Below are 26,681 nucleotides of genomic sequence, written 5' to 3' on the forward strand. Positions count from 1 at the left end.
TAAGAGTCGTACAAGTTTTCGCCAGACGCAGCGAAATCTGCGCCTTGATTAGGTTATCAGGTTTCCATGCCGCAGGCCAGTGCGATAAAATAAAGATGCCTTTCATATATATATATCCAAATAAAATATGGAAGCGATTCATTTTATCAATTAAGTGTACATCGCAACATCAGCTTTGCATAAGATACAGTGTATCAGCTCAGGATGTATGGTGTAAATAACTAAATACTCTCTCTATTAATCAATGTTATAGAAATGGGGCTGGATATAGCTAAAGGTGCAGGCATGCAGAAAAGTTGGTATGATTGTGATACAATCCATATTTTCTGTAATGCTATGTTGCATATAGTCTGTAACGTTGACCTTTAACCAGCTGATTATAAGGTTTGACCGCTGTAGAATAAGACTTGGACTCTCGCATAATTGATACTGGTGTTCCATCGACTGCAAAGCGCGACTTATTACTCCTCCAATCTATCATGTGATCTGGCGAGTATCCAGAGAAGTTAGGAAGCACCGATATCATATTCTCATGTGGCGTGTATGTGATATCATCTTGGCTTTGGAATGTGAATCGTAATAACAGGCGAACGCATTTGTCACAAGTGTTCCGCAACACACGTTAACACACATTAATCTAACTACTGTATGTATGTTTTTTGTAACATCATTCAGTTATTTTATGGCGAAAATGCATAGTACGATTACGATCGTATTTTCCGCCCTGCTCTGCTTCTACCTGCATCGCGTAAGTTCCACGGAGAGTCACAGCGAGCCGGAGAAGAATGTGACCTCAGTTCTGGAAGACCTGGACGAATTTGATCCCGAGAACGAGTTGAAAATCCAAATATATTCGACCTTAGAAAGTCAGTATCGGTGTGACTATGCTTGTGGAACGAGCCTAACAATCTCATCCGTGTTGTCAGGTCTAGCGTGTCGGGACATCAGAAAGAAAAGAGTTTTGTGCGTGAAAGGTAACATCTCGGAGGCGGACTGCGTCGCGAGAGGATGCTGCTTTGACGAGAGCGCTTCGGTGAGGAGGCATTTTGTTCGCGTCTGCAGGGATGCGCAAATGTCGCAGTTGTCTGATTTGTGCAAATCGAATAAATTGACCAGTTCCAGGGTGACCAAGGGAGGTGATAAAATTTAATGGGCCGTTGTGCAGGAGACACGTTCAGTCGGACATTGTGTAATGTGTATACATTGCGTGAGATAGGCCGTAGTTATAGTAGGAATATCCCGTGAAGTTTTGCCACACTGTACCAATAAACAAACTAATGTTTGACGTTATATGAAATATGCATATATAGTGTACTATATTTCTTAATATTGAGATAGGTAGCAGTGAAATAGTGGGAGATCCATGCTTATTCAATGGAAGTCGTGTAAAATTTGTTTTCATTTTGATTGCTGAGCATGAGCATCGAAGGTCATTAATCGTGACTGTGTAACCTACGGTCAGCAGAGTATACTGTCTGCTACGTTTGAGCTAAAGTTGAGTCACGGGCTAAGAAAAGGGAAAGAAACAAAATAATCACTACAATATGCATATACTGACATGACTCGTCAATATTTTGGACTAATTTATTTTATTTATTTTCGCGCTTCATGCGATTTACCTCCAGTCATAAAAAAAATTGTTTGCGTGTGGTCCAATGTAGAATTTTATAAATTAGACTAATCACTTTTATCAATTCTTTAAGAGATAGAAAGCCTGTGTGCGACCACAATTTTCGCTGCCTTATTTATGAATGTTTCTCTTATCAAGAGGTTGCAAACCCCAGATATAAATCGTCCATGGGATTAGATAGCTAATTTTCGCATATACACTGCTATTCGGTTGACATATGCGATTTATAATTCCCTAATGCAGTGTACACATTCTCTCAAAGGCATTGCTATCAATACACAACACACATGCTATAACAATATTCTGGCTATACTGACTAATTGACTATACGTTGCTGGTAATAACTATTATCAGCCGGGAATCTGGAGCATTGCTAATCACCAACACGACTCTCGCGACGAGCAATGTGTTTTTATGTTCATGAACAATATAGTAATTATTAGGGCAAGTTTTCGCAAGTTTTGCAACTTTTATTTACATCTTCCGTCAGCTTCATAAATACGCAGAAGTTATGTAGCATGGTGTTTTAAGCTGTTTGGAGGATTCTTATATTGCAACATTTTGCAACTTTTCTCAATATTTTTCATGCAACTTTTTGTAACTTTTTCGATTTTTCATGAAACTTTTTGCAACTTTTTTCAATTTTTCGTGCAAATTTTTGCAAGTTTTTTTCGATTGCTCATGTAACTAACTTTTTACTGGAAATATTTGGCACTGTATGTAAATAGATCGCTTAATTATTTCCCTGTCGTTAAAATTTGAGGTCCTTTCTGATTTGATGTACATTCAGGCTAGACCGCCGAAAATTATATTTTCACTGGGACAATTTTTCAGGCTAACGACTTTTTTGAAGTCGCTAACACTGAGTTTTGCTACAGTGCCTTGGATACAGATCGATTCGAGTATCCCATGCCCTAATAATTTCAAGGAACTTGTCCACAAATGCAACTTTTTAGTGCAACTTTGGTGAAAAATAGATTCAACTATCCATGGATTTGACTGCAACAAAAACTTGTCGTAGTAATTATCAATATATTCCCAAACTTGTATCAATGCATTACCAACCACGGAATGTATAAATTGCACCTGTGAGATTGTTAATAGAAATGCTATACATAGGCCCTTTCTATGAAAGCACACACGTTACCCTTGAAATATTTGTAAGATATATATAATTGAAGCCATTTTCTCACATTGTTTTGCGGTGAGAAATGAACATTCAAAAAGACCGACCAATCTAATTTTGTCGGTTATATCAAGTATACCGCTGCTATATTTAAAACCTGAGGTTGGCGTAATTGTTACTATCTTAAATTGAAACGTAATTCTTAATGTGTAATAACTTTCTTACAAAGTCTTCAGCAGGATAACAGGTCTTTCTAATAAACCCCCAGAGGCGAGCGAATAAGCGTTGTATGTTTTTCTGCGTTTTTGTGATCGGGTATTGTGACATGACATACGCGATATCCTGGCCTCGCGCTTATGGAAATTAAATCTGGCCTGACACTATTTTATACGGATCATTTGCCTACGAATGAGGGAGATATAAATTTGAATCAAGATAAGATTACTCGTGATAAATCGATGGAAGTTTTGACACCCACGAATAACTATGTTTCAATAATTTCAGAAGCCGAATTGCTACAAGAAAAATGACAGGAAACTCATCGTTCAAAAAGCGCAAGAAATGGAGCTCACCGCAGTTTTGTCAGATAATTCAAATAAACGAAGTTCGGATTTTCACCTCATCGACAGTATGCTGGAGTGCATTACTAGAGGAGTGCCATACAATCTCTGCTGTAAGATATTTGAGTGGAAATTGCATTTCAAGCACAGTCGAGAGTTCAATAGAGTTAGATATCACCCTTTTAACATGATTCTACCACTTTTATCAGCTCAGGTTTTTGATAACCAAACACCGGTGGCACCGTCAGCTTCAACACCAGAGACATACGCCATCCCGCGTGAAACACCAAAGCCGTCTGAACAACCAATCGCCATCTATTCAGAAACAGAGCAACCATCAGTCGCCATCTATCGACCACCCACAAGTATATTGATGACCAAGATCATTGATTTGGCAAATGGCTAAATTTCCGCTTTGTCTTTACAGCATGTGGCTGGTTTCCCTGGAGTGGATGGAGTGAATGTAAGGGTTATTGTGGATCTGGTGTTAAGCGTCGAATGCGACGATGTAACGGGTGCATTCCTGGAGAAGGCTCCTGTGTGGGAAACTGCTTCGATTACAGGTATTTTAAAATACTGGGACTCAGAGGTTAGCTTGTAGGTGATAATATTGAGATTGGCGTGGAACAATTCAAAATCGCGGCTTTCAACGAGACGTCTATAGATGTCAAATGTTAGCGACAGTGGTTATAACACCACGCCTTCTATTCGAATGCAATAGACCTACAATACATGATGCCCCGTGGTGAAGTAGAGGCATAAGCGCAGAACCTTGTTATGTACGGTAGCATGTGAAGAAAAAGTACAAATGTATTAGAGAGAGCTGCATTGAAATTCCATAAAAAGTTTCAGTATAGTTGCTTTTTCGTACTCGTCCTTCACCGGGCATTGTTCGGCTGTTAGGCAAACATCATGATTGATAAAAAAATGCAGGAGTACGAAGCTGCAACTAATAATAATATATTCATCCTTATATCACGAATAAAAGTCATTGATGAGTTCATCTCCTGAGATTACATATATATTCGTTCGGCAATTCAGGAGATGCAGTAACCCTGTTGGAAATGAGTGCGGGTACTGGAGCGGTTGGTCCGAGTACAGTTCCTGCAGCACATCATGTGGCAAAGGCACAATGGTCCGCACGAGGAAATGCTATGGAGCTGCTGTTGGGGATCCAGGTCCGTCTTCCTTTCCATTCAGTTTGTGAAAAATGCACGACCCCGTGACGCATAGATATATGCATGTATGTATGTATATTGTATATAGGAATTATACAAATGTCATCTCAGTCAGTTTGTGACTTCGTCGTGTTTATGAGTTTTCAACATAACAAGGTGAAATTCACCTTTTGTCTGTACGTACGTGTACGACTGCGGGTTCCGTATCATAAGTGATTGAATATAATGAATTTAAGTAAACTTTCTTTCCTGGACTAGAGTGCCTGATCCAAAATCCTGATTTCTCAAATTTGTTCAAAGTCGCATGAAAATTCAGGATAGCTTTGACTTCTTATCCCATTTAAAATCTGTTTAATTTATGGCGATTCCAAGTCTAACTCGTGAAGTCAAGTTGAGATGCCGATAGGTTATGTAACGTTACCACAAACTCATGCCAGACATTATATTGCGAATTACGCGCACGCCACATCTGCACATTTACCAAATGAATCCCACATTGATACGCAGCATCATACTATAGATCGCATATCTTGACTTATAATTCGAAATGGATTACCTCGACATCTGCTGTCAGAGCCGCAAAGCTATTTGTGTAATTAGCGTTGGCTATTTCGGTATATTCCTTGGTTATGGCAAATAACAAGAACATATTGGCTATTTCACAGCATACATGCAGTTTGATTTGTCAGTATTTGAGTGAGAAGCTTGTGCGAAAAACCGTAATGATGACATGGTCACTGTCATTGCAAGGGGTACGGTAGATCTTATTTCATTTGAAAATGTTAGAATCAACAATTATTTAGTTGACCGATGCCAGTTTATGTAAACAAAAATATTTTTCTTGCTTAATAATCTCCCATTAGTTTGCTTTGTTTGTGTAAGTCGTCCGTCGATTTCAACTTAATGGCCGCTATTATTACACCACATACTTCAAGTATGTCGTTGGTACTGTTACAATGCGAATTACAATTGTCCGTAATTTTGATTTTTACGTCATAGTTAGCAATATAGGTTTCACTTTTGAATCTGATTGAAATTTGAATTCCTTTCGTATGCCGATAACTCTAGATAAGAGGCTCCCGAAAATTAGTCTTGCATTCTTGTATTCTTGCAATGGCTGTTAAGCAATCTATTAATTATAGTTGCTTGTTTGTGTGGTTATATTTATGCTTCCAATTCCTTGGTAATTTACATCAGGCCCATTCGCGTTGTTAGTCAATCTTGAATTGCCTACTTTCGGCAATGTTCACTGTCGCTCTTAGCTTTTGTAAGGCACTGCCTACGCTGCTGTTCCGACGACCAGGAACTTATGTAATCACAAGCACTTGATTCATTCCAAAGATCCGGGCTCGGGAATATATCACCCGTACAACCCATCGTCTCTAAAATTGTTAATGAAAAATACCTATAACAGGCTGCATCGGGACAACCTCGCAATCTATGGAATGCCACATTGGCGATGGCTCATACGGCGGATGGTCTAACTTTGACGGGTGTTCGGCTACATGCGACGGCGGCTTCCAGAGCAGGCAGCAGGTGTGTGTAAAATCATACTCGAATTGCCTCAAAGAACTACATTCGCAATGAGATAGCAATATAAACTTCCGACGGTATGTACAAATAGTAATCCTCAATCCGTAACCCTTTATCAATGTATTGTATCATAACTGAAGCATTCGAAAGTATTAAATTTACTTTTCGAGTCATCATTCAATTACGAATGTGTCACGATGGCCAGGCCTGAATATATGATACGTATCGATGCTCTAACTGCGAATCAGACGCTATCGACCGAACGCATGGAAGATACCACAAATTGTATTGGGTTTCGAAAATTTAGGTTCACTTCCAATATGATGTCACCATGCTATCGGGTTGTGTTACGTGAGCGTCTACCGATAACCAGTTGTATCTCATAAGGGCGTATTGACTGAATAGATGTCGTGATACACTTCCGTACCAACCGCACCCGTACGTGTGTAGCTAAGGATGGAAATAATTTTGGGATTTGCCGAAATTTCTAAAATAGGAACGTGAAGTCACGAATATCCATCGTGGCCTATTACCATGTATTGTATGGGATCATAATGCCGAAGTCGAAAATTTGTAGGGTGTATTCCGATTTTTGCCTCCTGGTAGCGACAATGGTATCAAGTAGTGTGGTCTCATTGTAAACAAAGCATTGCTTTTTTTAGTAACGGCGGGTTCATGTTCTTCACTTCACATTACCTCAGCTCGAGCACGGGCCCTGGTTTTGTCTCTGTGTGTTGCGATTATTATCAAACTTATTCCTGTAGGTTCATTCATGCGGTCTGGAGCATAAATGGGATGTCAGACCCTGCAACACCCAACCTTGTTGTGGGCCGTTTCCCTGGTCACAATGGACTGCTTGCTCCGCTACCTGTGGCATGGTAAGTGGAATTCGCTCTGACATCCATCGTCGCGTATCGCATGCAATGACGCCATAATAAAGCATTGGAAAATATCTCTTTACTGCAGATCGTAATACGAAATAATTATACTTGACCGTGACATGCCGACCTGCAGGCTACAAAATTAATTGCAGCGAATGTATATGAATCATAACGTTTTCATGCGAGGTAATTCTGTGGTACATTTATGCTGCAAGCATTCAATGTACGACGATGTATAGCCGCATGAGATACACGGGTTATAGCCTTGTACCAACGTCGGAATCAGGCCTCTCATGTATACAGCGCTGCATGTTCTACAACTACATCATCGCCTCTGACCATAATTTAATTCGGATAGAGATGGTCAAAGTAGCCAGCGTTGCTATTCAAGTAGAAGTAGAAGTAACTTCCTATCTATCTACTCAATTACATGTAGAAGTAGCGGTTTTCAATGCCTTCTAAAACTACTTCAAGTGAAATTGTATATTGAACGGTCTGACACGTGCTCTTGTAAGTAGTTTTAAAAAGTAGATATGGTGGAGGAATAGCACGCTTTAGCAGTTACTCAGAGGTGGCTACTTTCAAAATTGTGCCTAACGCAAAAGGACTAATGCAACTACAAATATGTGGAATCTTCAGATATATATTCAGTTGCGGTGATACAGAGGCTATTTCATGCTGTTTTTATGAATGTGCAACTCGTAAAAGTGACGAAAACATATCTCAAAATTTCATTGAACTTTTCTAATTCCAAATTAAAAACAGTAAGTAGTTTGACTAAAAATTGTTCAAGTAGAAGTAGTTTAAAGACATCTATAGACATAACCACTTGTAGTAAGTACCGCAAGAATAGGCAAAACCTTCTCGATTATACCGAAAAAGTAGAAGATTTCCCTACCTAATTACTTAGTTGCTTCATTTGCTGGATTTCCGTCACGTTTAGATTTATGATTAACTTCGAATGATAGCCCGCCATTACGACTTGGTTGACAAAATTTGGACATAAATATCTTTAGCAGCTCGATTCTAACATCTGTCGTGACGAAATTCCGATACAGATGTCCCTGTTCGGATATAGTTTTCAAAGCAACTTATGCCATCACTGTGTTTCGCAGGGAATCCAAGTTCGCCGAAGATCAGACGTCTGTCCCGAGTTGCCGGAAGAGGTTGTATCAATATCTTGCGACGCTGGTGAGAAACTTCTGACATTTCTCAACGCACAGCGCCTCGCAAACGACTGTCAATTGCTGTCTAGGGCCCGGAAACTACGGCGAGTGGTCGGCGTACGAGGCGTGCTCGAAAACCTGTCCTGGCGGTAGCCACATGAGAAAGAGGTCTCATTCGTGCGGTTTGAAAGACGACGTCCAGATAGAGGCGTGCGGCTTACCGGGATTTTATTCGCAGTGGTGCGTTGATTGCTAGTGATATTATCCAGCTGTCTGTGCTATATCGCCGGTTGCATCCACCTGCGGTATGCTACCACCAGGGCTGTGGAACCGGTTCACTTTACCACTGACCGCAGATCCAACTCCAGATATTTTAAACACACACACCGATTCAAACTCAGACTTTGGAACACACAGCTCGGAATCTTAATATTTTCTTCACAGATCTCCGACTCCGACTTGGTGTAAATCTACTCAGAAAATTACACGTTTATTACATTTTGGTTATTATTTGTTACCAAGCTAATCAGCATTGTTTATGAATTTTGAAAATTCTGTTCGCATACCTAAATTAAGTTCTAAAAGGTGAACTATGCACCGAAAAACCTAATAACTTCAGTAACTGGGTAATACTTTAATCACATTGGAGAACATTTCCTTCAATTATAATGTATAGCTGGAGTCGGAGTCGGAGTTTGTAAAATTACTCTGACAGCCAGTATATGTTTCGCTAAATCCGAATCCAACTCTGAAGGGTGGTACAAACATTCTGTGACTCCGCCACCACTCCTATTTCACTCCATATCTCTATTAACGAACTTTTCTAAAATGAGATTCGTCGATCGAAGTTTTAAGGTCGGATCCGTTCCATGTGAATCTGGCTTAGCGACTTGTGACGATTTCGAGTCCATCATATACAATCTCGTTTCTAGAAATTCACTCAATTCATTGCCACCTGGCTCGCTCAAATTTCAGGACGGATTGGACCACATGTTCAAAAACATGCCCCGGCGGTACCACGTTCCGATCTCGCACGCACAGCTGCCAGGAACCCGAATACGAAACACAAGAATGCGGTTTGGAAGGCGCCTGGTCCAACTGGCAGGCTTGGTCTACCTGCTCAAAAACCTGTCCCGGGGGACAGAAATTTCGTGTGCGCTTTCACAGTTGCACGAATGAGCAAGACCTCGAAACTGTCGAATGCGGGGAAGTTGGTAAGATTCAATCATTCGTCAGGCTAGAAATATCTTGTTTTGATCACGAACTCTTTCCATTTGCAGGCGGATTCAGCGGATGGGGTCTATGGTCAGCATGCAGCCAATCATGCTTAGGCGGATTTCGAAATCGCGTTCGTTATCAAGTCTGTACTGCGGCTAGTGACGTGAGTAGGCATCTGATTAAATATAGGATCAAAGGCTGACTCTATGACGAATGCAGGACGAAACTGAATCGTGTGGCAGCCCGGGAGCGTGGGGAGTATACCCCGATTGGAGCGTGTGTACGAAGCAATGCGGCGGCGGCGAGCAGTTCCGCACGCGGGTCCATTCATGTCGTGAGTATCTGCGATTTTGAGAGGAATTCACCCGTTGTGTTTATATTTGGTTAAAAGTTGTTCTATTTGGATTGGATTGTATCGTTGCCTAATCACTGCTTCCGTAATATAGTTAGAAGAGGTGGTCAGTGGTGAAGTACTTCTACTTTTGCGGAGTATGGGAGTACTAAACTAGATTCTGTCAACATACCCAAGTGGTTGTGTGTTTAGACTATACTTCCACTTGTACTGAACAGTATTGTATCCAAAACCATATATGCCTTCTTCACTTGTGATTTTGTAAAATAGAAAATAGATATGGTACATGTCCGCATAACTTTTATGAGTGACATAGTGATACTGACTGGGCGAAATAGCCCCTGTATCACGGCAACTGGATTCATAGATAACATACTGACCCATCCCGCCACGATTTCCTCGGCAATATAATTTGTTTTGTTATCCGGAAGAGAGATTTATTGGAATAATGCATATATAACTAATCGATCTGGTGCACAAGGCCATTGCTGCCGAGCTCCAAAAACTCAATACCAACAACAACAACGGCAACTGGATATGCTGTATTTTGGAAAAGTGCGCCTATTTATAGTGTCATTAGCCATTTGCGTTGTCGAGAGTATACACCCAGCAATTTTGACATTATCGACCTCCGATATACTGCTAAAAGTTTGTGATACTTTTACCAAATCTACCTTTTGAAACTATAGTTGCTGAAGTAATTTTCTGACCTTAAATTTAGTTCTACCGCTTAAAGTAGTTTTGACATGCCTTCAAACTCAGTACTTCTACTTCCAATGGAGAAAAAATTTACGGCATTACTTCTATTTCCACTTGAGTACCAACGTTGAATAATTTTACCGCCCCTGGTGGTTAGTTAGTCAACTCCGTCGGGTATAAACTAAGCATGTATCAAGGTTCAAATATCCGTCAATCTTGCAGCGAATACTCTGCCACCTGGCCAACAGTCGCCACAGAGTGAAGTAAGGTTGTGCAACACGCAGCCTTGCTGCATTTTTGGCGAATGGTCGAAATGGGGTCCTTGTGACGTGACCTGTCGTTTCGGACAACAGAGTAGGAGAAGAAAAAACAACTGCCCTAACATCGAAGACCAAGTTGAGATCTTGGTAAGTGACAGACAAGACAGAACAGAATCTTGGCCGTGCCATGAGGCTTCATATTTTCATGACTAACTCCTCAATAACATAGCGTCTGTCCAGCTCTGATGAATTGAAGCCTTAAAAACATCATCATTTAGATTACAGATACAGTTAAAATGCAACGCCAGTGACTGTGCTTGTACGTACCATGTACATCAAATTACAGGATACAACGACACCATCTGAAACGTTTCTATAAAAAGCTAGCGAAAAAACATATAGAATGTAGATAATAAGGTGTGCGTTACTACATGATACGTAATTGTTAGAGTTATTGATACTGAAACATGCCGAATATCTCGATCAAGCTCACTGCGTAACAAACACGGTCCACAAAGACTCCCGGCACGCCGTCTAAATATTGGAAATAACCGTATTTTGATAAGAAGAACACGATATCTTTTTTGCCCCGAGTGATACGCGTAATGATCGATATCGCATGTTTATTGTAACCTCGTCAATCATTCAATCATGTAACTAGATTCCGAAAAGGTTGCAGGGATTAGGGAAGTTTCAATGCAGTTGTTGGTGATATCCATACCGCTATTGCGAAGACATTATTAAGTATCAGACCATAAACTAATAAATCGTGTGAATCCTTGATGACTTGATGTTGTGTCAATTTTCATTGCGAATATGTTTCATATTGCATTGTCTCGGTTCAACCGAATTTTTCATCTAAATATAATCCACATAATGTAGCCCATAAAGTATCGTCATTTGTCATTGCATATGACTATGTTGATTTATCATGCTAGAGTCATAAATAGAAATATATCAGATTCAGATTGTCATATTTTTTAGTTTCGAGAGTTTCCAGTCATAATGTATTCTTGTTGAACCAATCGAGGGAACGGTGTCTTCAGTGTTCCAATATTTCTTTTTATATATATCTGTACGGTAGATCATAAGCAGTTTTTCGATTGTATTTACCTGTATTCAGTTTTGTTTTTAATGCAACACATTAAGCAATATATGATGGAACTATGTGAAACATATACTTTTGATTTATTTTAAAAAATTGATATGATTTATTTCAATAAAGTTATAATAAATCTTTATAGATAGACTGCGTGTACGAAAAGTGAGTGGCATAGCTTAAATTTTCTTGAAAAATACTTACACAAACACAGAAACAAATAAATAAACAAAAGGCGATATAGCACGCAGGGATATACTGCCTTCCTGTTATTGAAGTCATTCTCCAAATATCATATTTATGTCATAATTTCATTGTATCATCATTTCATACTTCGTTAATAACACTTTCTCGTTCTAGTTCTGCAACGCAGGGCCGGGCTTCTACGGAGAATGGTCAGAATGGTCAATCTGCAGCAAGACGTGCCCGGGAGGGAGTCAATTCCGCATGCAAAAGCACAGTTGCAATGAAGATGACAACGTAGAAACACGATTTTGCGGCGAAGACCCCGGATACAGCCAATGGGAAAATTGGGCTCAGTGTTCCGCCTCGTGCGGGGGAGGTGTCCAATACAGGCAGCGATTTCACATATGTGAGATGAAAGACGCGGAAATTCAATCCAGGTTTGATTCTATCGGACTGCAAAGGGATATTTTCAAAAAGGATGAAAATGAAGTACACCGTTAACAAAAAAGTCCGTACTACGACTCAAAAGGTCTTGATCGTAAAGAAGGCCTACTTCCTATATGGGATAGCCTACATGTCCATCTGAAATGGCGTGTTGTTATGGTGGTGTTCATGATGTTTATCGACTACTACGGTCATTTAAGGCCGATATTTCTTATTTTTGATTTCGTATCTGCCGACTTGTAGCACGGCCCACTTCTGCGCTTTTTGTAAGACACCGCTGACGCAGATGAGATGGCAAGGAGGAACCTAGATAGACCTCCAACATTTAGGTAGGAATTCTGGAGTCAACCTCGGTCGTAAATGGAGTGTTTGACTCATTTTCACTAACTGGTATGGGTGTGAAAGCATCTGAAGGGGGAGCGAATCTGCCTGAGATTAAAATGATGTTTTTTGAACTGTGCTCCGATCAGAAGATGTATCTGAACTATAAGTGAATTCGTGTAGCTGTTAGCTGACGTTTTTACGTCCTGTCTGTCAAGCATCCGTGCAGAGTGCGTAGAAAGACACACATTTATGTAGAAATAAGATCCTTATCAGGTCGTGTCATATGTCATGTAAAATGTGCATTGTTAATCAAGAAACAAGGATCAGATGATTATTCTCTCATTAGTCATAACGATAACCTTCCATGCCATCAAACTATGCGTTAGGATTGCAAACATTCTGGTCGCTCTTTTTAATACTTATTCTATATGTCGATAAGGGGCACGCGAAATTTGTCTCTAGACTCAAGGGTGGCGTGTCTGGAAGAGTTTGAGAACCACTGCCTTAAACATTCAGTAATCGCTTCTGCTTTTCCTTTCAGGGAATGCAACACAGACCCAGGTACTTACTTGCCTTTTGGGCAGTGGAGCACATGCAGTCGTACCTGTCCAGGCGGTCAGCGATCCCGAGTAGCCAAACACACATGCCGACTCGAGGATAAAGTAGAAATAGGAGAATGCGGCGGGCCAGGCGCATACGGGATGTGGAGCGATTGGACCGCGTGTAGCAGTACGTGCATAGGCCAACAGGTTGGTTATTGATTTCGTACGCTTCCAGAAGGGACGATTATTTGGGATTGATAAGCTTGAAAGTCACGTAGGCTTGAGCTTGACGGTCAAAACAAGATAAAGATGGCTTTAGACGTAAAATAACTGGCCTGTTCACCTATACCGTGACTTGTTATGCTGTTCTGTTACTGTTTTCGTTCAGATTCAGAGTGTTTTCGTCGAGGCATTAGTCGATTAACCTATTTATGATACACCACGCGAAATTTTCGCTCTAATCTTTAACGCACGACACTGCTTTACAATATCGGGTGGTGACGAGGAACTTCGATAGCCTAACAATACAAGAGATGGCGGTGATAATAATCTATACTTCAGAGATGTAGTGGAGTATATCTCCATAAGAATTGGTGTATTTGATTCAATCGTACTAAGTTGAATGGGCATGAAAGCAAAATTTTGTTCCAGAAAGCACCGTTTACCTGATTTGCACCTTACGCTATGGTAAAAATCGGCAAAATATACGATTTTCGTTCACAGTGAACACTCCCGCATTTAGGCTACATACATTACACATGACATCTCGCTAATCAACGGCAAATAAATATCCGTGCAGGTCAGACAGCAACTTCACGATTGCGGTATGCAGCCTAACTTTGAAAGGAGAACCTGCGGGAGCGGAGGCGTCTACTCGGACTGGACGGAGTGGGGTCCGTGTTCGCAAACTTGCATTGGCGGCGATCAGCTCCGGTATCGATTCCACAACTGCGACAAGCCGGTCGACGTGGAATCGAAGGTTTGTGGGCAGCCGCCCACTCACAGCAACTGGGGATTGTGGAGCCCGTGTTCGGTAACATGCGGTCAGGGAATGAGAAGTCGGCAAAGAAGTGGCATATGCGGGGCCGATGACGAGACTGAGGTTATTTGTTTTTGTTGACTTTGTACGGTTTCTGACACGGCTCACTAAGTAATAACAGGAATGTCATTGTATTTCACGGTTCAAGATCTAGTACCTTCGCGATTGCCACCAGCAACCGATTTCCAGGCAGTTTGGGATACACATCTGCTAATCTACCCATACCGTAAGAAAACCGAAAACGGATAAAAACATGCAGACACAACACACCCAAGTTCCACACATACTGGTAGTCTTGACAAACCTACATCAAAAAAGCCATAGGATACATACACAGCACATCCACACATTCCACAGTTCCACACACACTAGCTGTCGTGCCATTCACTTACGAGTAAGGACCCCTGACCAGTGACCAGTGACCAATGACCAATTCACTGTTACAATGGTAACCCAAGCATTCAACCCGGTTCATCCATACTCGTGACTTAAAATACAAGGCAAACTCTCTACTATACTTGATCTCCGACGCCCAGACCACCTCACAAACACCGATCTCCAGCGCCTCAGTCTATGTACCCACGCTCAAACAAGCCGCCACCACCAACCAATCATGAGACATGGACTATAACACAGCAATGTGATTGCCAGAGCGTTACAACTTCAACGGCAACTCAATTCCCGGCAAGGTTGTAGCACAAATCTCGAGTGTAAGCCGAGAAGTTGTTAGTGGGCTTTTAGTAGAAGTGATCAAAGTAGTTATCCTTGGTGCTCAAGTAGGAGTAAATTCGTTAAGAAGAAGTAGAAGTAGCGATTTCTAAAAAAGTAAAAGTAAGTATTCTATAGGTTTAGTCTTATATACAATCATTGAAAACGTTTGTAGAAGTGGGAGTTATATTCAAAAAATAACCACATGATTACCTACTGAAAGTAAGTAAAATCTACTTGATTACTATACGAAAAAATCAGAGACTTCGTTACTTACCACCTCTGGATTATAGTCCATCAGATGAAACGACATACCCGTACTTTCTGTTAAAACATGCAATACACCTGGTGATCTAAATTACAGATTTTGCCAGTCTTACTTTCAACTCTTACGGTTATTATTACGTCTACGACGCATAGCATAAACTCTTTTGTATCCGCCATGTGTACCCTATATTGAGCAATGACTATTGACCATATTCCGCGATAGACCCTAACAATTGTCAATTCCAACACTTTCGTGTCCATTCAGGAGCCCCAAATTCAATATCAGTTTTCCACAAATAGTATAGAGCAGTGGTTCAGGCGATATCGCCTCCCAGTGAGCGGTTTTGAGAATCAAGAGGGATGACAATAGGGGGCGACTGTGGGATGATAGAGGGCGAACCTCCAGTTATAACCTCCAGTGAGCTATATTTAATTAACGCGGTAAAAATGCACGTGAATAGCGCTTATTCTGCATAGGACGCGAGAAAAAAGGTCAACTCGACGGAAAATAGACGTGGAAACCGGTTTTCCGAAGACCTACCATCTCGGAAAATGGCCTTTTTTTAGTAAATTCAGCAGCGATCAGAGTTAAGTGAATAAATTTCCCGATTATATGTCCTCATTTTCGGATCCGTAAATATGGGGTGCGAAAATTTATTTCAAGATTGATAAGGGGGCGATTAGTCGAAAAAGGTTGGGAACCACTGGTATAGAGCTAAATCGCCATACACATGCACGGACCATAGGCTTCCTATATCAATTTAAAATATTGCAATATACAGGAAGAAATCTGCGGAACGAAGCAATGCTGCTATCTGCTCGAGTGGTCCGATTGGTCTGCGTGCAGTGTCACATGCTACCAGGGTCAAAGACAACGAGAACGCGCCAGCTCGTGCTCTGACGGTATTCCCGTCGATGCCCAAGTGGAAGACTGCGATGGTGGAGGTAACAATATATTGCTTTGATCTAAAGATTTATGACTGTCGTTTCAACGCACCTCTTTCAATTCAGTTGGCTTTTACCTGAATTGGTCGCCTTGGAGTCCGTGCGCAGTCACTTGCGGGACGGGTGTTACCAGAAGACAGCGCGTCCACACATGCAAACCAACGCCGCAGGATGGTGCCCGTGCATGCGCGACAAGGGTATGCGAGAGCTGGACACCGTGGAGTGAATGGAGTCGATGTAGCGCAACCTGCTTCAATGGTATATGAGTGAATATAATAATTAAGGAGTACCGTTACGAAGCCGTATATATCAGATGTGATCAAAGTATAACCAACATTGCTACACAAGTATAGACGTATAGTAGTAGTAGTAGTAGTAGTAGTAGTAGTATAGTAAGACCTTGTATTTCTACTTAATTACAAGTAGAAGCAGCGATTTCGGAGTTGAGTTCAAGTATTTAATCGGGGGTAGCCACTTTCGAAAGTAGTTTTGCCAAACAACTTTGCAAGTAGCAGTGGAAGTACTTTAAAAACATAACCACTCGCGTAAGTAGTGCATGCAGGGACAACCTACTTGAGTAATCACTTATAGTAGAAGGGCTTCATTACGGATCACCGCTAGTGTATGTGATATGATATCATACGACTGCGTATGCCTGACTGACAGAACAATTTATATAATGCATGTCTAATTTTCCATGGTTCAATCGACCATCGCATAAATGCCGCTCAATTTTATAGGTACGACTTCCCGGACGCGGGAATGTCAAAATGGTAAAGTTAACATGCCGGGTTGCCAGGGTCCACCAATTGAGAGTAAAGCTTGTATGATATCGCCCGGCTTTTGGACACTGTGGTCGGAATGGTCAATATGCTCGGTAAGACTTTTTGAAACTGATGAAACTTTTCACCATGCAAGTTTTCTTGCGTTTGGCTCCGATACCGTATGAAGGTCATCAGCGTCGTGATGATAAAGTTGAGAAGTTGATACATTACAATTTTGGGGAATACGATAGACTGAATAGATGTATGCCGTAAACCTATGCTGTATATGCTGTATGCTGCTATCACAGATTATGCTGCTTTCACAGAAAATCTTTGATTGATTGATATCATTGCCTTTACCATTATATTTCAATCTCCTTTATATACGGAACACTCTATGACAATTGTTGCTCAATGTATTGTCTGGTAACAGTGAAACAATTATATTGATTCGATGAACTTTTCATCGTACAGGCTACGTGCGGAGGAGGCATTCAAAGCCGCAGGCGAAGTCATACCTGTGGACTTGATGACGAAACCGAAACGAATCTCTGCAACACGTATCAAGGTAAACGCTTAGCTTAAATTTGACCTCAGATGATATGTACTTTCAGCAGCGGTTGTCGTCAAATCGAACCATTGTGACTCTGTATTGATAAATGCAAACATGCACTGAGGTTAATGCATTCTGAACCTACTGAGATATTGAATAAACCATATCGTACTCATTGTTATTAATATTAGATGTAACATATATCGGTGTCCAATGTCCATAAAAATCTATAAATATCGACCACTAAATTTGACTTGTTTTCAACAGCTAATCAGGATGATTAGTGCTTACAGTGATCAATGTCGTGTTTCAAGCTGGCGTGGCGCTATAATGGATTTGATGAAAGCCTATATGGCTATATATGCCAATCACCGAGGCATTTTGTTTATCAATAAATTATCACTGAACTTCACAGTCGTACTTTATAAATTATTATTGTTGTTAGCATTCGCCAATTTCGTTGTTTTGACATCCTAATCCTAATAAGAGCCTACCTATGACTTATGACCTATTAATATATCGCTGGAATTCTCATCAGTAACCCGATGCTTCCATAGGCGATTGGACAAACTGGGAAAGCTGGACGGAGTGTAGCGCCAGTTGCGGTGGTGGTTTCAAAAGGCGGTCCCGCGGCCACTCGTGCCAAGACTCTCGCGACTCTGAAGTCGTGCAATGCAACACGGACCCGGGATTTTACTTCTTCTGGTCTGAATGGAGCGTGTGCTCTCAAACGTGCGGGGGTGGACTCCATTCAAGGGTACGTGTACACGTAGGCGTAGTCAGCGCGGACGGGGAACTAAATTTTATCCTGCGAGCTACAATTGTGCATGTGCATTTTGTCATCGGATCAGATCTATAATATATGAGTGAAGTACGCCTATTTCAGCCTTTGACGGAGATGGTCAGTAAGTACGACCTTACCTCAACTTTTCCGAAGTACTCATCTAGGTTTTGCTTATAATCGCACTATTTACTCTACGTGTTTAGACTACTTCCACTTCTAGTTGAACAGTTTATTAAGCTTTATATCCTGAAAAGTAGAAAGCAGTTTTCTGAAGAGTTTTTTTATGAGTGGAATTGTCATGAGGACCACGTTAATAAGCCCTCATTTTACGGCGACTGAATATATTTTCGAAGATAGTACCATATTTCAATATAAATATACTATTCAATTGTATATTGAAGTTCTGTACCTCCAAGAAGCACTTTTATTTGAGTAGCAACGCTGGCTACCCCTGGCGTGCGAAGCCGATCGTTTTATGCGATGATTGTTGTAGACGCGAAAACATTCTTGCGGCTTGGACGACCAATCGGAAACGGAAGAATGCAACACGTCTCCCGGGTTTTGGGTGTCTTGGGACTCGTGGTCGGTCTGCACCGTAACGTGTGGCGGCGGACTCGCGTCGAGAAGACGAACCCATACTTGCGGACAGGAAGATCAGTGGGAACCGATGGTGGGTAGCCCAGTGATGTTGATGCGTGGTGATTTTGTATCTGTTGACTTGGTGGTGTGTGATAGCCTACTTTGTACCAAAGGGGGTTAGTAACGAAATACTTCTACTTATGCGGAGTACTCAAGTATAGAATCCGCGTACGTGTGATATTTTATCAAGTGGTTATGTTTTACGGTACTTCCACTTCTACTTGAACAGTTTATTTACCTTCTAAACCCTGGACTTCGAAAACAAGAAAGTACACTCTTAGCGAAAAAAGTGTGTATGCACACCCATGTAACACTCGTGAGATAGGGGTGCGAATATACACCCGTGGTACTCGAAACCAAAACCTTCCTCAGACTTACACACCAAGGTATAAATCAAGCACAACAAATTATGCTTGCACATAGTGACATAGGACATGTACACTGTACAGTACACGTAGGCAGATAGGATTTAAAACCGCTATCTATTTCTCCGAGTTAAGTGCTGTTATCGTGTACCTCTTTTTGGGTGTGAGAACACATACTCTTTTCGCGAAAATGGGATGTAGTTTGGCGACAATTTTGCACCACTTTTGCAAGTGATATAATCACGAGAATAGCATAAAATAGCTGCTGTATATACTATCCGAATATGACCTCGAAGATTATACCAATATGTGTAATGCCATCACTCACTAGTCATGTTGTGATAGTCTCCGACGTAAATTTTGCAAATACGAAAGCAGCGACCGTCGTTTAACTGCTAAGGTATGTGAATGTCGACTGGATCTACTTTCTGAAACTACCTATACTTGAGTACTTTTTCATATTCCGATTTCACTTCAAGAATCTGCGTCATGTCTCGGAAATATCGATATATGAATACTAGCCAGCCTTCAGGATTACCGGATCACGACCTAACATATCGATCTGGCCTTCCGCCACATGTCACCTCATTTTGTCGCTTGCCTTTTATATTATCCGCTTTACTTTTCATTCAGTGTACACTGTACATGCTTCTTCTCTACTTCGCCTAGGCCAAGGTGGGCATCTGATTTCAAAGACTACTCCAAGTCGCTTCGACACCTTCCTATCTTTTCATTGTATCGCAGTTTTGGGGTGTTTTGAAATGATGAAAATATTAATAAACCGATAATGATATCTACTCATATACTTGTAATTGAGTAGAAATTCAGGTCTTAACTTCGTGTTCTACTTGTGTACCAACTCTTACTACTTCGACCACTTCTGCTGATGACCCAATATTACAGTGGTCGGGAACCTATGGCTCGCTCTTTTGGGCATGAGATATGGCTGTTTGCGAAATTTTTACTTTTGTGCTCATTTTATCAATAGTGCAGTATCTTGTTATTAAATCTCCAGCACGAGCAATATAATTATTTTTGTGGCAGTATAAACATTTCTTTGAGAGGTTAATGTAGTGACGTGTTGAGGGTTAAGGGCTCGGACCCCCTTTTCAAAATCCTCAAAATTTAAGTTTCTGTCGCGCCGGCGACCATAATATCACTCGCAAACTCGATGTAGTCGGTACGAAATCTTGAATTGCACGATGCATTCATTGATCAAAGAGACTAGGAGACAGGACGTCGCCTGTAACAGAATGCAGTTTTCAAATATACATTGTCTTTCTCATCTCCGGTGGGAAATATACTGCCGTGGAATCACAATTACAAATTCAAATTACAAACAACTCCATAGCTGTCCACGTTCTTGGTTGATAACGTAGCTTTGTAGTCGCTTTTAAAATGTATGTGTGTTGTGAAAATGTTACCGCCGAATACTTTGAGACTTGAGAAGCCGAATCGGAATCAGTGAGATAATTACGTTCCTATAATATCAGTTACTATACATTCTATGATATTTACGATGAATTACGCTATCACAATGCCTCAACCTCTGTTTCAAACTTCGAACTCCCCTGACCCCACGCCACCGACGCATCACAAATGGGTATGTTATCAACCATACTAAAAAGACATCAGGAATACCATGCAACACCAAAAGACTCATTGATGCGGGGGGGCATAGCGTAGTGGTGACCATAATCGCCTACAAATATAGCGGAGCAGGTTCGATTCCCGTCGGAGGTTCATCTGGGCTCCTCTTACCCCGCCGTTGCCGTTCTCACGGCGACAAAAAAGCCCAGAAAAAGACCTGACGAAAGAAAAGCACTAACAAGGAATGGAAAGAACTAGTAGAAAGGGCCGCGGCTTCAAAAAAAGATCAACATCGAAAAGAACTGTGACATCGGGCACTCTAGGCCGAGGTGGATGTTAGATTAAAAGGATCGCTACTGATGCGTGTCGTTCGACATCCTTCTATCTGTTCATGACATGGCATTGTACATTGTGTGTGACTTGATCAGATGAAAAATATAACTCAACGATTATTATAACTGTAAAAGGCGTGTTAAAAGTAGATTCATAGTTTTATTGTTGTCTACGTCTGTTAGAAATCTAAATGTTATTCGTCTTAAGCTTCGAAAAATACCATATGCCTCTCAGTAGTGCAATATAATTAAAATATATTACTTGCAAAAAATCTATGTAGCTCAAGTTTTGCATACTCGTTATTCAAATAAGGCAACCAGCACGATTAGTACGAGTTGTTACTGAGAAAATACGGTGCAAACGACGAATCCCATGTAGTGATGTCGAATTTGCGCTACCATCACGTCACGATTTTTTAATTGTGACGTAGTAGTTAATTGTTATGTATGGCTCTTTGGGAGGTAAAATGGAAAATATACGGTCAATATGGCTCTTCGGGCGAAAAAGGTTCCCGACCACTGCAATATTAGCCTTAGGAATTCGATTGCACGACTGTTAAATGTTGATGTACAACGTTTTCTGAAATCTATTCTAACCGCTAACGATTGGCCTACCCCTGGCAGTGTCAGCCGAAATATTCGGGTATTTCAATATGAATCTACGATTTAAAAGTGTATTGAAGTTCTGTAGCCTACATCCGAGAGTCGCTGCTATTCAACAACTATATGAAGCTTGACTGGGATGTTTCAATGGTATTGTCACTTTTCTGCAGAGTTGCAGTGAAAATGAATGTGAGTACTGGTCGGGTTGGACCGCGTGGAGTCGCTGCTCCGCGACGTGCTTCGACGGCGTTCAGGTTAGGACACGGGAATGTATCGGCGGGGTCCCGGGAATGCCGGGCTGCATAGGCGACAGATTTGAAAATATCGTGTGCTTTGCCGGAAACGGCACGTACTCGGAGTGGAGCGAATTTTCGTCGTGCTCGAAAACATGTAAAGGAGGAGAGATGTCGAGGTGGGATATGTTGAATCGGCTTAGAATACTTGCTCCCTAAATACTCGGAAATCGCTACTTGTACTTGTACTTGAGTACGTTACTTCTACTCCTACCGGAGTACCAACGATAACCTATTTGACCAGCTCTGCATATATGTTATATAAACGGGTGTGCAAACAATTGATAACATACAGACATATAGTTATAGTTCACACACCACTTTAAAGGTTCCGAACACACTCATGTGGATTGGACGCGCAAATTCAATCCGTGCCATGCAACACGGACGCCGGTACCTACGGGCTTTGGCGAGAATGGTCCGAATGCAGCGTAACGTGCGGCGGAGGCTTTCACACGCGATATCGATCTCACAGCTGCGGAGAGCAGGACCAGGTTGTCACGGAGCCTTGTAATACAGACGAAGGTAGGAAGTATATAAATAAGCTCCTCCTCGCCTTGTGATCCAAGCGCCAAATAATCCTGTCCTTGCCAAACCAGCCCAGCGGTATACACATACCACCCCGAATATACGCAAGGAACAATATCATTGAACGAATTCATTTAATATATTTGCTAAGTTTTCCCGCTGCGTATGGCTAGACCATTAATGCACGCTGAGTTTTCATGACATAATTGTTATTGATTTTGATGCGTATAGTAAGATAAGTCTTGTTTTCACCGTTACCTAATCCGGCTCGCTCCTATCGGACGACTAACAAAATGCGATAAACATTCAAGTGGCCCGCGCATTGCTTCGTAAATTTTATGTGGCCCTTTGGCCGAAAAGGTTGACCACCCCTGATTCCTCATCTGGTGACTTGTAGTAGGTTACGACCCATTTTCCTTCTATGCTTTTCCAAGACACCACTTACGGTAAGTGGTGTCTTGCAAAAGCATAGAAGGAAAATGGGTCGTAGGCTACTACAAGTCACCAGATGAGGAATCATGATAACAAATATGGCCTGGTGCAAAATATGATCACTGTGGTCAAACTCTATCAATACCCAAACAAAAACAATAAGGTAGAACAGATACGTAATTGCCTATCCGGAATTGCATCTCACTTTGTATTAGTAAGGGAAACATATGAAGATCTGTTTTGGAATTGTTATCAATAAATTTCTTCATCAATACGTTTGTAAAGATGTGCCATTACTATATGGGGTTCGTCTACATAAATGAGTACTCCGCAGCTACGGTGCCTACTCGTGTGGCGTCCTTTTCGACTATTTCTACTCCTAGGACCTTTGAAATAAGATCACAAACTCTATAAAGCATAGTTTATGAACCGTTACTGTGTGGCATTGTGGGATCATATCAATATCGTGCGTCTTCTTGATGTGGTTTACGAAAACATACCCCACACAACCCTGAAATACAATTAGAATTGTTGTATTTGACTCGTATTCATCCGTTGGATTGACGGATGAATACAGCAGCAGTTTATTACCAGAAAGTACAATTAACTTGATTTCCACCCTAAGCCATGGCGGAAATAGGCGGAATACCCGGTTTGCGTTTTCAGTTTACAGTGACCACCTGTGTCACCGACTGTCATAATATTGCGTACTTACTTATAGAATAGAGTAATAAACAATTGAATAGTATATTCATATTGAAATAAACCCGAAAATTTTCAGCTGACACTCGTCAGGAGTAGGCCTAATCGTCAGCAAGTAGTGAGTGACAGCCGAAAATATTTGATTCCAATATGAATATATGTACAGTACATTAAAGTTCTGTACTCCAGGAGTCTCTTCGAAAAAACTGGTTATCAATTTTATCTCATATCGATAACTCCTATAATGTTTGAAAGGATTTTACATGGAATGGGACCAATGGTCTCCGTGCACAAGGAGTTGTGGCGGCGGAACGCGGTCAAGATCTCGGATGCACTCGTGCAACAAACCGGTGGACGTGACGAGAGAGAAATGCAACACGATGCCGTGCGCCTACTGGGGCGGCTGGACGAATTACGGGCCCTGCAGCGCGTCCTGCGGTATCGGAACTAGAGTATGTCATCATGCGCCGTGCCCGAAATTTCAAAGCAAACATGGTATCTTGCCGTATTGTAGATTCGAGATCGCGAATGTATTGGCGGCATACCCGGGGAACCACTGTGCTTTGGACCGCCCGAACAGACCGAAGAATGTGACGCAGGTATGCAATGAGCATGGAATATCCGCGTGTAAGAACGCGCGTTTATCTGTATGGTATGGAATCGTCTGGCATAAGTAATTGGCGTACATATCATTATTGGTTCTAAATTTCTTAAAAGAAAAGTATGATAACGAAAATCATTATATACTTGGATTGGGATGGTGCTCACGTTCGGCTCACGTTCGTGTTCGTCGTGGAAACCTCGATATTTCGTGTTAGCAAACAAACCTTGGGAGTTTACACAAAAATGTAATCATTGTGCATCTTTGATCGAAATTCCCTGAATCGTAACTTGCTCTCACTCTCTGAATGTCGGTGACTGCACAAAAACAATATGATCACGAATCTAAAATACATCTAGCATAGTCGAAAATATTGTTGATTTTCGTAAATTTGGATATAGCTTTAAGTTGTTGATTGGCGAAGTCGCACCAGTAAAACATTTCCTTTGACAAACCGCACAGGTCCGTGCTGTGATTGGGATTGGAGCACCTGGAGTGCATGCTGTACCAGGCCGAAAGAAGACGGGTCCGGAGATGAAAACATTCAAATCCGATTGAGAGGAAACGATTGCGGGCTGGAATTCGAAACCGTTCAGCGACGCTGCCCGCCAAACGAACCTCCGGTAGCTGCCTGGTAAGTCTACGAATTGAACAAAATATTTTATTTATGGCATAGGCAGACCAATACGTAAGTGGGCAAAGTAGTCAGCATTGTTACTCAAGGAGACGTAGAGGTATTACCATAAATTTATAAAGTATCGGCATGCTAAAATTATTCCTAGGAGAAGAAAAAGTGAAATGAGATGCATGAAAAGTAATTAGATAAGTAGTTTCGTAGATTTGGTCAAGTATAAGTCAATAGGAGATTGGCTTCTTTCCAAATTGCAAGATGAATCGTAGTAAAATCCCAAATTTGCTGATATGACACTTCAAATAGAGTAGTTTTCGAAACTAGATGCTGTTACCAATACACATGGGCTATTCTCACGGCTGTTATGATAATTTCACTCAAAAAAGTCATGCAATCATTCCAAAAACTACTTTCTACTTCAAAAAAGCCGAAGTGTATAAAGTGAGTAGCTTTAAGTAAACAAATGTCGAGTAGACGTGGAGGTAGTCTTAAAACATGTCCCTTTGAGTAAGTGCTGAGAGTATAGACTAAACCAATTAGAGTACTCATGAAAAGTAGAAGTACTTCGTTACTGAGCTTAATCTGGACCTATAGTAATACAACACATACCACATATACTGTTTGGTATGCGAAATGCGTCTTGATAAGACTAATCAATACTCAGGATATCTAGATCAATACTATCAGCTTTAAGCAACAGTCGTAGCGTACGGAGCTACGTGATCTTGCGTAATCCCCCATTAACTCATGCCATCCATATTTTCAGCACTGACGAAAGGAAGATCTGGAATCCGATTTACTAACTCTCATAGTTCATTCCATCACTGAGTCTCTGCAGAAGTTATTCAAGAAATGTCGCGCATTTCGCCGCATCATGCAGTATAGGCTTGGCGCGCGTTCATTTTTCGATAATACTGATTTTGTGGACACGCAGCGATAGTACTTTTTTTCATTTACGGGTTGACCGTTTTATATTCGCCAAGATTACTGTACAGTGCTGTTCATCATTTCATCTTTATTAGTGAAATATCAACGCGTCCAACTTGCAGGTTGCGCAATTCCAGTTAGTTAGGATATTAGCACCTACCTACGCGACTACATGTTACGTTCGGGGTCGGAAATTGCTCAAGACTTTACTATCCCTCGTGGTAAAACGAAGTTACTATTCGTGCGCATTTAGTTGCGGTGACAGTGGGTAATAGCAAGGTTGTAACGAAGTCACAAGTCAATTTTACGTCTACAGTTATGACTCGAGCCAAGTCGAGTCATTTTCACTTCACCGCCGAGTCAAGTTCGAGTCCAAGTCAGGGATCAAGTCCGAGTCATAGTGTTGAGACTCTATTCCAAGTCCAAGTCATAGAATTCACTGTTCTTTATTGAGATCAAGACGGGGTTTAATGCACGTTTGTGAAAGTCTACTATTTATGCACCTGTCCTACAAGTATCATTCCTGAAACACGAGAATTGACTCAAAGTAATATGTACATTTTAATAATAATATATTCGTATCATAAATATATTAAAACCCGAAGCTTTTCGGGCTGGCAATCTTCAGGGACAATCGTCAGCAAATAGAGAATGTAATATCACTAGTCACACGACTTGGTCGGGTCATGCGAGATGACTCGAGTACAAGTCGAGTCAATACGCAAATCGGCTTAAGTCGGATCCTGCAATTTTCCATTTTTTAAGAAAACGACTCGAGTC

At 41.2% G+C, this 26,681-nt stretch overlaps 1 protein-coding gene across 1 annotated transcript; it reads left to right on the forward strand.

The window, feature by feature from the left end:
• The first annotated feature begins 297 nt into the window (after positions 1-297).
• Positions 298-25,966, forward strand: LOC145438824 (uncharacterized). Its single transcript, XM_080316188.1, has 29 exons — positions 298-866; positions 927-1,033; positions 3,261-3,429; positions 3,526-3,681; positions 3,744-3,879; positions 4,358-4,494; positions 5,909-6,030; positions 6,792-6,905; positions 8,024-8,099; positions 8,164-8,314; positions 9,050-9,288; positions 9,355-9,455; positions 9,512-9,626; positions 10,566-10,750; positions 12,063-12,325; positions 13,198-13,405; positions 13,998-14,300; positions 15,995-16,157; positions 16,224-16,415; positions 16,898-17,034; positions 17,396-17,489; positions 18,032-18,231; positions 18,752-18,928; positions 21,958-22,199; positions 22,409-22,605; positions 23,998-24,194; positions 24,257-24,341; positions 24,806-24,977; positions 25,741-25,966. Exons 1-29 carry the CDS (start codon positions 653-655, stop codon positions 25,775-25,777), a joined length of 4,689 nt encoding a protein of 1,562 aa, XP_080172314.1. The 5' UTR covers positions 298-652; the 3' UTR covers positions 25,778-25,966.
• Positions 25,967-26,681: the final 715 nt, after the last annotated feature.

This window comes from Botryllus schlosseri, chromosome 5, assembly GCF_051294905.1.
Source record: "Botryllus schlosseri isolate E-star chromosome 5, Bs_hap1, whole genome shotgun sequence".
In the NCBI taxonomy this organism is placed as follows: Eukaryota; Metazoa; Chordata; class Ascidiacea; order Stolidobranchia; family Styelidae; genus Botryllus; species Botryllus schlosseri.

Excerpts from the sequence above, each read along its gene's own strand:
- LOC145438824 (XM_080316188.1), top strand. The coding sequence starts at position 653 with ATGTTTTTTGTAACATCATTCAGTTATTTTATGGCGAAAATGCATAGT. Across the intron at positions 17,035-17,395 it reads CGGAATGGTCAATATGCTCG|GCTACGTGCGGAGGAGGCAT; the intron begins GTAAGACTTTTT and ends TTCATCGTACAG. Across the intron at positions 24,342-24,805 it reads GACCGAAGAATGTGACGCAG|GTCCGTGCTGTGATTGGGAT; the intron begins GTATGCAATGAG and ends CAAACCGCACAG.